Here is a 14,653-nt window from a genome sequence, read left to right on the forward strand (position 1 = left end):
AGTGATTGCGGTGGTTTGGAGAGAGTGGTGATGAACGTTGTAGTGTAGTTATGTAGTACACAATGCTGTACTGTAGACAAACGTATTGGGACACCTGCTCCTTTGTAATGAAATGTAGGTATTAAAAAAGAGTTTAACCTGCTTTTATTGGAGTAACTGTCTCTACTGTACAAAAGAAGACTTTCTAATAGATTCTATTGGAGAATTACTATGAGGATTTGATTGCATCCAGCAACAAAAAAACGTGTGGTTCTTAATTTCAGGCCTTTGCTTTGTTGTTACTATGGTATACCTTGATTTTTTATGGAATTACTACTTTATCTGTTGTTATCCAGGTAGTTTTCTGGTGCTGCTAGTTTATTAATTGCTGTGACTTTGCTAAATGGTTAATATGGTATACCAGGCTTTTTATGGAATTACTACTATATACATTGTTATGCTGTTGCTAACTGGTTACTCTTTTATGCAGATGGTTGTTATGGGGCTGCTAGTTTTTGCTATGGTGCTGCTAGTATTTATTGCTGTGTTTTTTTGTTTTTTTCTAGGTGGTTAATATGGTATTGTGATGCTTTTGACTAAGTGGTTTATATGGTATACTGGGCTTTTTATGGAATTACTGTATACATTATGCTGGTATGTTATGCATGTGGTTGTTATGGTGCTGCTAGTTTATTTATTGCTGTGTTTTTTTCTAGGTGGTTAATATGGTATTGTGATGATTTTGCCTAAGTGGTTTATATGGTATACCAGGCTTTTTATGGAATTACTACTATATACATTGTTATGCTGTTGCTAATTGGTTATTGTGTTATGCAGATGGTTGTTATGGGGCTGCTAGTTTATTTATTGCTGTTTTTTCTAGGTGGCTAATATGGTATACCAGGCTTTTTATGGAATTACTACTGTATACGTAGTTACACTGTTGGTAACTGATGCTATGTTATGCAGGTGGTTGTTCTGATGCTGCTAGTTTATTAATTGCTGTGTTTTTCGAAGTGGTTAATATGGTATACCAGTTTTGTTTATGGTATTACTACTTTATCTTTTGTTATGCTGTTGGTTTCTATGTGGTTAATATGGTGTTGCAAAGCTGCCGATAAGTTGTTTTTTATGGTATACCAGGCTTTTTATGGAATTTCTACTGTATACATTGTTATGCTTATTGCTATGTCGTGGTTGTTATGGTGCTGCTAGTTTATTAATTGCTGTGGTTTTGGTAGGTGGTTAATATGGTGGTGTGATACTGCTGCTAAGTGGTAAGTGGTTAAAATATGATATACCAGGCAGTTTTATGCCTTGGCAACTTTATCTGTTGTTATGTTGTTGCTAACTAATTGCTATGTTATACTGGTGATTGTTATGGTGCTGCTAGTTTATTATTTGCTGTGGTTTTGCTAGGTGGTAGATATGGTGTTGCGATGCTGTTGATAGTAAGTGGTTAATATGATGTCACAAACACAGTGACTTCTATTAACTGCTGAAGGCTGAAAACATGGTTATTACAGTTACAGTTAACATTCTTGGAACTTTCGATAGGTAAAGTTTTCTGGATGTTATTAGAAAAAAAAAATCTATTATTTCTATTTATTGTTTTCAAACGTTCTGGTGGTCCCACACTCAGCTCTACCTGTGATCTCCAGCCTCCAGTTTACGATACCCAGAATGCACCTCACACTGACATTTCCCCTTCACGCAACCCCATGACACTGCACATAACACTACCCGGACGACAGTTGTCAGAGTATTGATTTCACCTGTACCTCTCAGTATAAATACACCTTCACTTTACAAAGCATTACCCTTTCCTGTGTTTGCTCTCTCGTTTACTGACCTTGTTTTGTATTTTTAACCCTGATTGTCACCTTGCCTCTGATATTGTCTTGCCATTTTTTAACCCTTGGACTGTCTTTTTTTTTGTTTTTGTTTTTTGGTATGTTTAACCCCTGCTACTTCTGTTTATCGGTTTAGACCTTGCTTGTTCTGACTACTCTCTGTATTACCTCTACAAAAGGACAAAAAGAAGGTTCTAAAAACAGAAAAAAAGGAAAAGAACAAAACACAAAACAAGCTTATAAAGAAACAAACACACAGAAAATACACAGAAATAAAGGAAGAAGACTGCTGGGAGACAACTAGAAAATAAAGAAATAAAATAAAACATAAAAATAAATATAATATTTAATAATATTGAAAAGGAAGCTACTTAAGGTTGCTGAATGCTGGATTCATTAAAAGATGTTTCCACATAAATTTAGACAAATAAAGAGTTTTATTGTTAGATGTTTTATCAGTAGGTTCTCTTCTGGCCCACTGCAGCAGGCCTGACCGCGGCCGCCCGACGCCTCGTACGCCCTTGTACGCCACCGCAAGGGCCTCGTTCCACCAGGAGCGCCCTCCTCCTAATGAGGGTCAGAGGTCAGCGCGTGGAGCGCCTAGAGGAGCCGGGATCTCCCAGGCACACTCAGTCACTGACTCCGGCCCTATATTTAAATCAGCCCTCCAGCGCTCCGCTCGCTGTCTCAGAGGCCATCTCTTAACTAGTTCCTGGTTGCTAATTAGTTTTTGCGCCGTGCTATTTGTCTTTCTGAGCCCGGATGGGGGGGATGCGGGGAGTGGGGGGGGGGCAATGAGGGGGAGGGTGGAGCAAACATAGCTGGCCTAAAAAAAGATGCCGTACACACGCAACTTATTCTCCACCATGTCATCCACAATCCACCCTCACAGAACTACAGGATCCAGATCCCGCGTCCTGGTCCTGCGAGGTCCTGCAGTGTACAGGCAGTCTGTACCTCTCGAACTGCTGGACTGCTGGACCGGAAACTGAACGCTCCTCGTGAATTTATGTGATTCAGACGTGTGAAGTGGCTGTGCATGAATAAAAACGTGCCACAGCAACTCAAACCCTGCCAAAAGACTGGAAACTCAAACTGAAAGACAGCAGAGAGCAGTTGTGATGCTGCGACACATTTTATTTATGTGCAACCACTCAACACATTTGATTCAATTAAAAATATATTTTATTTATACAAGCAGCATACAGATATTGTATATTCTACAAATTCTACAGAGGTAAACCTTCTTTCCAGCATCAACCAATTAAATACAATTCAGCAGTACGTGAATTCTGTTACAATCAGTGCATCCCATAGGCCAGGGTACTTCATTTAAATAAAAATGGTCTAGGCATAAATCATAAATACATCATAAATAATCATATGTCATACAATTTAATATCTACCTTTTATTATGTTGAGTGCTGTATCATATATACTCAAGTATAAGTCTAGTAGTTATATCATAATTTGTGTGGTCAATAATTGAATATCAGCTCACATTAGAAGTACAAGCACAATTCAAAACAACTGAGTATTGAAATAAAGTGCGTAATATATATTTTTTAAATATATAAAATATATTTAAATATAAATTAAATATAATAATCAATTCCATCATGCCTGGCGTCAGTAGAGCTTCTGTCTCTCCCACACTCAGCTCTACCTGCCATCTACAGCCTCCGGACAACAATTTCCAGAATGCACCACACATTGAGATCACACCCTTACATAATCACATGTTCCTCCAGTAAGTCAATCACCAGAATATTGATTTCACCTGTTCACCATCTTATTTATGTCCAGCTATGACCAATTACTGTATGTCTCAAAAAATAATTTCTCCCAGCAACTTTCACATTGTCGTAATCTCAATATTGGATAAATGTAAGGGTAAATTGTAAAATGTATTTATAACCCCTAATAAGAACAAAATTTGATTTTTATTTAATTACAGACATAATGAACCAAAGATGTTTATATATTTTTTGTATTTTTCAAATAAATTTCATGTGTTAATGTACATCCGTTCCTACATTTTAATTTTAACATGCTTTGTAATGTTGCTGTGCTAAAACAAAATTTTGACATCCAGTATATGATGTGTTTTAGGTATTATTGTGTCTCTGTATTAATGAGTTAATGAATGGATAATGGCTCTTTCTTTGCACTTTCTTACTTAAATACTAGGCTGGAACTAATATTTGGATATTTTGTACTGTGTTTCTGTTATTTATAAATCATGGCAGAGATATTTTTTTTTATAATTTTCTGTTTATTATTTTAAATTATTATTATTATTTTTGTATTTATTTTGATGTTTAGTGCTGTTGTTAGTGCAAAATTAGTTTAGTCTTTTATCAAGATTTTCATTTCCTCTTAATCTTAATTTGCAAAACATTAACAATATGAATTTTAAAACATTAATATTGAGAAGTTTTTTATTTATTATTTTTTTTTTCCATTTTCTCCCCAATTTTCACGGCCCACAACCCACTCATTAGGACTCCCCTATTACTAGTGATGCCACAACACACCGGGAGAGTGAGTTCCTCCGATACATGTGAAGTCAGCCACCGCTTCATTGCCCAGCAGCATAACAGCGCGCTTGGAGGAAAGCGCAGCGGCTCAGCTTCGGTACATCAGCTCACAGACGCCCTGTGCTGCGAGACATCTCCCTAGGAGTGATGTGGGGAGAGAGCGCCATCTACCCAACCGGAGGGAGCAGGGCCAATTTTGCTCCCTCTGAGCGCCGGCAGCTTGATGGCAAAGCTGCATGGGTGGGGGTTTGAACCTGCGACCTCCCGCTCATAGTGGCAGCGATTTAGACCGCTGGACCACTCGGTGCCCCAATAAAGCATAGCATAGCCCAAATGGCTAGTTCTGGCCCTGTATACTGTACGTATAAATACAGTACTAGTGTTGGGGTCTTTCTCAGCAGTGCAACAGTAATATAAACTTGCCTTTCCTTGCACTTTTTTTTTCTTTTTTCTTTACCTCTGCTGCTTTAAAAAACAGTAAGAGAGTAGTAGTGCACGCTCGTACCAGTGGACACGCACCACAAAGCACTCACAAGTCAAATGGTTATTGGATTACATTTTCTGGCTTCATAAAATGCGGTTAAGAGGCACTTTAGGCGTATGCGGCTGACCTGCTTTCGGGGAGATGGCTATCAGACGAGAAGTGACAGGTCAATCACTGATTTCAGCCCGACTGTCGGAGACACGCTCTCTCTGTACAGACGCAGATCAGAGCAGAGGAATCCACAGAAACATCCAGCACCCTGCATACCAACAGAAGCTCTATTGGGGCAAAAGTATCGGGATACTTTTAAAAGAGAAATACTCTTTTAGTATTTCCTTTACAATAAGTTTAGGGTCGTATTAACTCTTTCAGACCCTGCGTCTATTACAATGGACAGCATGTATTTTCTTTTTTTTTTTTTCAAATGTTTTGTTGCACATAACACTAATTGAGACTTGTTTAAATCAGAATAGACTATAACCGTGCCTAAGAAAAAGTTTATAAGCCAATAAAACAATAGCTTAGCCCCGCCCACTGTACTGAAAAAAAAAAAAACTGCGCTAGAGCGAAGAGGCAAATTAAAAGAGCTCATTTTTACTAACTGTGTGTAATCTAAAACACTGTTTTCATTTTTATTTTAGTGTTAAGGGATGTCTTGTTAAAAAAAAAATCCTCTTCGAAGTACCTTCCAACTGATTTTCAACTCAGTATCCTACCTAGTCAACTTCATATCTGAAAGGAATCAACTGTCCCATTTCCCCAACTACTGCTCCTTCTTTCCATTTCTCCTCATCGTCTTCTCTCTGTAATTTCCTCCACCTTCTTCTGGGGTAGAAGAGGAGTAGTAGTAAAAGGTTCTGGACAAAGCCACTAAAATGACATACTCTAAAATTGATCTGGTGTGTATGTAAGTTTGTGTGTGTGTGTGTGTGTGTTAAATGTATGCATGAGTATGGATTGTCACTCTGTCCTGGGTAAAATGCTGTAGTGTCCGATTCAGTCCTCTAGGTGGACGGTTGTTTCCGGTTGAGAGTAGGCTGTGCACATGATTGTAAAGCGTCCTTGGGTTTCTAGAAAGGCACTATATAAGTGTAACTTCATTCATATATATATATCCATTAACTCCTGTTCATTTTTGTCTTCATTTTGAAAAGCATTACAATCCCACACTTTCTTCTGGGTGATACTTTTTTTGAAACAATTTGTTTGGTGATGAGTGCATTTTTTTTTTTTTTTTTTTTTTTTTTAAGAAGTAGAATAAAAAATGGATCTTTCAGCCTTGGCTAAGCGGACTATAAAATAAAGACAAATCCTCTGGCAGTCTTTTGTCACTTTGGACAGAAAGTATACTGCTCCTTTTGATCATTGTAATCTTGCTGTGGATTTGAGTGCTGTGTTAGGGAATAGTTTAGGCATGATGGCCGGGAAGATCTGCTGGTTTCAATTTCATGTGGAAAACAATAGGCCGGTCCAGTGCGAGGGCATGCGCGAGTGTGTGTGTGTGTGTGTGATTCTCTATGTGTGTGTGTGTGTGTGTGTGTGTGTGTGTGCAGATTCTGGCTAAGAAAAGCACGGTGGGATTTGTGGTGGTCTCTGAATCAGAGCGAGTGTGTTTATGGAAAGGCCGCTGCATAAACAGGGTTTAGCGAGACTTTCAGCCTATCCGGCATCAAACGACACAAAGCCCATAAAGCAGTATTAACTGTTGGGACAACTGATGGCTCTGTTGGCAGATTGCAGTGGCAGTCTAAACAGCGCAGCGCTAAAACGGAATCGTGCACAATCAAAACGCAGCCTCGCTCTCCTTTTATTCTGCTTATAGTCCTTCATACTGGGAGGTCCTGATAATTACCCCCATTATTTAAACATACGGGGAGGCTCCGGTTTTAATCTCCTGCCTGCGCGTTCCTCGTCTGATGGAGATGCATTGCGTCTGAGATTCTTCTCTACTGGAGTAATAAAAGCTCTGCCGCTAGGTAGAACACTGCGTTTCTGCATCACTTTCTCCAGGATGATCCATGACCTCTTACAGTTCAGAAGTTTGAAGGGAAAGTTTGGGCTTTAGTTTCAGGCCCCCCTATTAAGCCCTGGGTTAACTACAGGGCAATTATGCATATTAGAATGCAATATTAAATTACTGTTATGAAAAAAAAAGTGTATCATATCATCTGATGCTAGAATTATTACAGAGCAATTACAAAACCAAGCTAAAATGTTATATTAATGTAATATTAATACATATATCATGAAATAATAAGGAAAAAAGGAAAAAGCTTGATGTAATATTGTATATGTTGTACATTTTATTTAATCCTTAAATTAATTGATTGCGTTCATATATATGCAAACTAAGTTGCAAAAACAAAAACAGCCTATTTTTAATTCAATGCTTTGTGATGACAAAAAAAAATGGCACTAATACTACTGCTGGGCAATGTGATTTTTGTTATAGATCTAAATATAAGCATAAGTGGACAATATAATGTATTTATATTGACATTTTAATAATTAACACTTTAAACTTAAACTTATGAAAAACATACTAGTTCTGGGTAAAATTATAAAAAGTTTAAAAAGTTAGAAAAAATATATAAAAATAATTATGAATTATTATATAAAGACATTTTAGAAAAATGCAATAATAGAGTCACATTTCACAAACTGTTCTTTAAATACAACAATCCTTCATAATTTGTAGGTATTGCATGGCATTTAAGTTTTTTTAGAGAAACTTTTTTTTATTTTGAAATTTTTGTTTTTGCTTTTTGTGTCATACTGATATTTTTCTTATTATCAAAAAGCACTTCTTAATCATTTAAAAATGTAATTTATTAAAGAAAAAAACAATCAAAGCCAATCTAGACCTATGTAAAAAAGTGGTTGACACCCCACACCCTATAAATTATCTATGTTTAATCATATATATATTTTTTTTATGTAGGTATGACAAAAATGTAAAAGGAGCAATTTTTTATTTTTTTATATCCACTTATATACAGTATATATGTATCTGAATCTTTACTTTCGGTGAAAGTCAGTGTTAAAACATGTATTTATTTTGGAGCACTTTTTTACCATTTTATGGTAAAAAAATAAAAGTTTGGACACAATTTCTCATTCAGTGTTTTTCTTTTTGCTCCTACATTGTATATGAATACTGAAGTCATCCAAACTATAAACAGACTATGTTACATATAAGGTATCATATAGTAACTTAAAAGTGTTAAACGAACCAAAATACACGGTGAAGCATTTTGGTGCTCTTATCTGGGGAGATGTTAACTTGTGGTTTCTGAGGCTGGTAACTCTGATGAACTCATCCTGTGCAACAGAGGAAACTCTTGTTTTTTCTTTCCTGGGGTGACCTGATGAGTGCCAGTTCCATCATAATGTTTCTGATGGTCTTTACTTGATACCAGATGCACTTGATGGTACTTTCAAAATTATTGAAATGTTTCTAATTGACTGACATTCATTTCTTAAAGTATTTTTTTCTTTACTTAGTTGAGTAGTTCTTGCCATAATATGTACTGTCTTAGAACATTACTCAAATACAGCTAGTAACTGTATACCTGTAACTCCAACTCTTCATAACTTTACAACTGATGCTCTAAAACTCATTAAGAGGCAAGAAATTCAAGTAATTAACTCTTGATGAGTTCAGCACAGCTGTTAACTGAAAGCCTGAATTCCAGGTGACTCTACCTCAAAAAGTTGAATGAGAAAATACTATGAAAATATGGTATAACCATGAAAACATGAAAATATAAATATAATATAAATATATAAAAATATAAATTTATATATGGTATTACCATGAAAATTTAAAACATATTCTGGTTTGTTTAACTCTTTTTTATTTCTTTTTCTTTATAGTTTGAATGACTTTAGTATTAATCTACAATGAAGAATATTTTAAAATAACAAAAAACACAGAATTTAAGATGTGTTAAACTTTTGACCGGTACTGTACATATAAACAATATTTTGTTTTATAGTTTAAGACTTCCTAGTCTTATAATGAACACTTGCTGCAAGTTGTGCAGTAATGTGAGTGAGAGTGTGAGTAAGGGGTTAAGGACGACTCTCTCTCTCTCTTTTTCTCTCTCTCTCTCTCTCTCTCTCTCTCTCTCTCTCTGTAGGTTGGAATCCATTTGTATTTGCGGCGGTGCACAGTTTAATTAAACACAACTAACTATAGGACCTATCGGCTGCAGTTAATCATTGCAGCGGGCTATCGATGGCCGGGGTGCAGCGGTGATGGACGATAGCGTGTGTGTATTCATCACTCGGCCGCTCACACTGGGCCTGGCCTCTGAGTCCTGGGGTGAGAACAGACCCCCCTACCACCTCCACCTCCAGGACCCCGACGGCAGCGGGCCGTACACACCGGCCCGGCTACAAGATAAAAGACACCCACACACACCTCCAACCACTCGGAGAGCCCGCGCCCCGCCAGCCTCTCACACGCCTTAATTAAAGAAGAAAAATAGAGCGGCCGCAAAAAAAAAAAAAAAAAACACCACCTCGCTGTTACTTAGCTCACTTCCTGCTCGCCCTGATGAGCCTAAACATCGCTCACAAAACACACGGCTAAGTGCTGTTACACACGGCATGCCACAAGTTCAGAAACACCTCTGTTTTACAGAAAAGTTTACATTAATGTTTCATTTTCACTTTTATTTTACTTGTATAATTCACTTTTCACTTTAAAATTCAATGAGAAAATGCTCTATATGGACACATAGACAAAATTATTGGGACACCAGCTCATGTACTCAATCTTAAAGGTACTAAAAAAAGTTATTTTTGTCCTACTGCAAAAACTAAATCTTAGCCAGTGAAATTAATATTTAAATATTTAATAATGCTTATTTTTCTCTGATAAAATGCTCCGTCTTAATACGGATTAAGCTTTTCTTTATTTTATTCATTTTCTATGACATTTTCGGTAACACTTTCTATGAATTTCATCTTTATTAGACTCTATAACTACATTCATAATATATTATAATGCATTCATAAGGCATTATAAACATGGCTATAAATATTTATAAAAATGCATAACCCACTATAGCCATGTTTATTAAGCATTATGACTTGTGATTATAATACATTATAAGCTATGCTTATGATATACATGTTAAAATAGTTTATATCTATTGTTAATAATCCAGTCCTGCAAATAAAAAGTATGTCACTTTACTTAGAGTGCAAAAAGACCTGTTATAATGCATTATAACTGACTATAACTAATATTATATTCAAGACAAGGATAACTCATCAGTGGTTAAAAATATATTTATAGGATTATTGAAGGTGTTTATAAGTTGGAAGCTTTTTTATTCATGATACAAGTCTACAAGCTGGGACTGAGTTTCTTGGTATTGACTTATAACATGTTATAAACACAGCTATTAATGCATTATAATCACAGGTCATGATGCATAATAAACATGGCTATGATGAATTATAGAGTTTTATAAATATGTACAGCCATGTTTATAATGCCTTATGAATGCATTATAATGTGTTATGAATATGTTTATAGAGTCTTATAGAGATGACATTCATAGAAAGTGTTACCACATTTTCTTTAAACATATTCATCATATTATAATGCATTCATAAGGCATTATAAACATATATGTATATATATATATATACCCCATGATAAAATCTGTCACTTTACTTAGAGCACACAAAGACCTGTTATAATACATTATAAGAGACTATAACTAATATAGAGTATTTAAGTTTTGCTTAAGATTTTAGTTTTTTTTTTTTTTTGCTTAATATATTTAATTTATATATACACATTTATTTATATATTTTTTAGTTTTTGCCAATTAATGTTTTTCAGTAGTTGGATTATTAGTGTGTCTACTGTTCATTCAATCTTAGCAAGGGGAATCCTTTTAAATGTAGTTTTTTATATCTAAATTATCTTATTTTTGCATTGTTGTCACACATTTCTACAAATATTTAACATATTTCTAACACATTTTTCCTTGGTTTATTTAATTAAATCTACTGAAAGTCTTCAGAAATATTCAGACAATCAGAATTTGCTGAATTAAGCAATTTGTCAAATCTGACAAAAAATTAAGACATTAAGACATTGTAGTAGATTAAATCAATTTATACAAGTACAAGGAAATGAGAAATAAGTTATTACATTGTATATTTGCAATGTAAAAGACGTTCTAATAGATTTTAGAACATTGTTGTAAAAATTTTATTGCATGATTGCATTTATCAAAAAGAGCACTGTCTGCACTGACCTGTGGGATATGTGGGCAGGGTCTCCCACTGCACTGTCCACTGGGAGTGGTAATAGCCTTCTATATTGCATTTCCACTATACATGTGACACTGTGGATGGAGAACTGTTCATTACCTGCATGGATACTTCAGAAAATGGAACGTCCCATCATCCATCTGCACCCACTATTAGACCTCACTATAACTCCCATCGTTGTTGCTGCCTTGCCATGAGCACTTGCCAGTTTTCTGCCTCACTCACAAGATAACACCTCAAAAATTTTACAGCGTATTCAAGCCGTCCCCTGAAGTAATACTCTGTGATAATTTTACAGTATGTAATGCTGTACCATGGCATTTGGCTATGTGTGTGTGTGTGCATTTATCCTAGTCTATGGATATATAAGTCTACTGTACCTTTTTGACCCAGGTGATCAGGCAGCTATGGTGGGCCACCAGGTTCTTGCAGTCGCAGAACCTCCTCAGCGGTTCTCCATCCACCAGCTGCACGTCTCTGCAGATGAAGCACTCTGGAGTTTCTGCCAACAAATAAAATTGGACAAACAAGCAAATAACTATAAACATAAACGGCTGTATAAAGTCACTTAGATTCGCTTTATGAGCGTAAATATGAGGACACTCATGTCTCACTTTAATCTTTATTAGAACACATCCCTCCACATTATAGCTCCACCCTTTAGCTGTGCACACACCAACAGAACCCTCTCATCACATGGAAACTGTATATATAGATAGATATATATAGAAAACCACTTTAGTTTCAACATCATTTTCTCTGATTTTGATTTTTATATATTTATAGCTATATGTTTGAGTACAATGAACATTGTTGTTTTATTCTATAAACTACAGACAACATTTCTCCCAAATTCCAAATAAAAATATCATCAGTTAAAGCATGTTTTTTTTAGAAAATGAGAAATGGCTGAAACAACAAAAAAAGATGCAGAGCTTTCAGACCTCAAATCATGCAAGGAAAACAAGTTAATAAATCAATATTTGGTGTTTTTTTAATCACAGTTTTCAGGCATCTTGGCATGTTCTCCTCCACCAGTCTTACACACTGCTTTTGGATAACTTTATGCCACTCCTGATGGCATACATAATATCATAAAATCACAACTCCAAAACTCTACAGAAGCTTTTTTATTTGAAATAATAAGAGAGAAAGAAGGAAGGCAGGGAGAAATGAGAAGAGGGAAAGTTGGGTTAAGCTAGATAATGTTAAGTTACATTGTTTTTTCAGTTGAATTCTTGCACACAACATTATGGGTGATACCAAAATTCGAAAGAGGACAAATTGTTGGTGCACATCTTGCTGGTGCATCTGTGACCAAGACAGCAAGTCTTTGTGATATGTGTATCAAGAGCCACGGTATCCAGGGTAATGCTAGCATACCACCAAGAAGGACGAACCACATCCAACAGGATTAACTGTGGATGCTGTAAGAGGAAGCTGTCTAAAAGGGATGTTCGGGTGCTAACCCGGATTGTATCCAAAAAACATAAAACCACGGCTGATCAAATCACAGCAGAATTTAATGTGCACCTCAGCTTTCCTGTTTCCAGCAGAACTGTCCGTCGGGACAATAAATTATTGTGGTTTAAAACCAGGTGTTTCGGTTTTATTGTTTCAGTTCCAACCCCTGTACATACCAAATACAAATTTGCGGCGACTTGAGGGACCTGCCAGTATGAACGCAGGGTCAAACTCAATGGAAGTGATTGTAAAATATATGTGTATATATGTAAAATTTATATATATTTGTCATCTAAAGCCCCAGTTCAAGCTAATACTGTAAATAGGTCTGTGAATGTTTTTTTTTGTTTTTTTTTTCATAGGCGAAATCGTCTACAATGTTAGAACTCTTCAAAACAGCAACACTCTGCAGGAAGTTACAGTGGACCCATGCTGTGTTCCACACCTCCAGCATTCTGTCAGCGCTCCGGGTTTAGCACCGGCGACAACGGCGGCTTAACCGCGATCACAGCTCTGATAAAGCCGGGCTCTGAAAGTGATTCTCATTATTTGAAGCTGCGGCAGTCTCTAGTGTCTGTCCGTTATTGGGTTAACGCAGGCATAATTTGCGCAACATTAACCATGCGCTGTGCAATTATTTGATTAGGGCATGCGGAGTGAGATGTGGGAGTAAATCTTCTGTGCCGTGCCGTGTGCAAGCTGCTTATTACCTTGTCAATTTGTCATTTTGTCACGCCTAACAGCAATTGACGGGAATCTGTTTTTGTCAAGTCATTAATACGCTCATTCAGTCGAGGTGCTGCCGCAGATACCGTCTAAACGGAAAATTATATGGAAGCGCCATAAACACGCGGCACATTAGCTATCCGCCGCAGAAAAAAATAAGCAATTACAGCAGGCAATGGCTGGCCTTTAATGAACACTTAATCAACCATTAACACCTAAGTGCTTTCAGGAAAGAGAGAGAAAAAAAATCATTATCTCAGTTTAATTTGCTGTGTAAATATTATGGACTATAAGGAGAATTAGTATTGGAGAAGCAAAATAAGTCATCCATTTGCAGCTTCAGAAGAAGAAGAGCTCCAATTACTGCAGTAAGAGAGCGAAGGGTTAATGACGGCACGGCCTCGCTCGGAAATGAACAGGCGCGTTCTTTTCGTATAGGCACAATATATCTGAAGGAGACAGACACGTGGAATACTAATCGATTTCAATATCAGCAGTTTTAATTCATATCCCATTGCTATTATATTATGTGCAGTTCTTTATTTAATTAACGGTTAATCTAAAATTACATAAATGACAATATATCATTTATATCAATATAACAATATATCAAATAAAATCCTAAACGCCTTACTATATTCAGGAATTTAAAGACTTTTATTTTGTTGATTTGTAAATTTGTAGTATCTAAGCATTTAAGACCTTCTAACCTACTTTTTTTAGCAGATAATACAGTCATACGAAAAAGTTTGGGCACCCCTATTAATCTTAATCATTTTTAGTTGTAAATATTTGGGTGTTTGCAACAGCCATTTCAGTTTGATATATCTAATAACTGATGGACACAGTAATATTTCAGGATTGAAATGAGGTTTATTGTACTAAGATAAAATGTGCAATATGCATTAAACCAAAATTTGGCCGGTGCAAAAGTATGGGCACCCTTATAATTTTATTGATTTAAATACTCCTAACTACTTTTTACTGACTTACTGAAGCACAAAATTGGTTTGTTAACCTCATTGAGATTTGAACTTCATAGCCAGGTGTATCCAATCATGAGAAAAGGTATTTAAGGTGGCCAATTGCAAGTTGTTCTCCTATTTGAATCTCCTCTGAAGAGTGGCATCATGGCCTCATCAAAACAACTCTCAAATGATCTAAAAACAAAGATTGTTCAACATAGTTGTTCAGGGGAAGGATACAAAAAGTTGTCTCAGAGATTTAACCTGTCAGTTTCCACTGTGAGGAACATAGTAAGGAAATGGAAGACCACAGGGACAGTTCTTGTTAAGCCCAGAAGTGGC

General features: G+C 36.1%; 1 protein-coding gene across 1 annotated transcript in view; it reads right to left on the reverse strand.

Annotated features, from left to right (window-relative positions):
* Nucleotides 1–14,653, reverse strand: part of LOC103025947 (uncharacterized) — a 204,094-nt gene that overhangs the window by 163,554 nt on the left and 25,887 nt on the right. Inside the window, exon 2 of the mRNA XM_022675438.2 lies at nt 11,537–11,658. Coding sequence (XP_022531159.1) covers nt 11,537–11,658 — 122 coding nt within the window. The remainder of the gene's footprint in view (nt 1–11,536; nt 11,659–14,653) is intronic.

This window comes from Astyanax mexicanus, chromosome 5 (assembly GCF_023375975.1).
Source record: "Astyanax mexicanus isolate ESR-SI-001 chromosome 5, AstMex3_surface, whole genome shotgun sequence".
NCBI classification, from domain to species: domain Eukaryota; kingdom Metazoa; phylum Chordata; class Actinopteri; order Characiformes; family Acestrorhamphidae; genus Astyanax; species Astyanax mexicanus.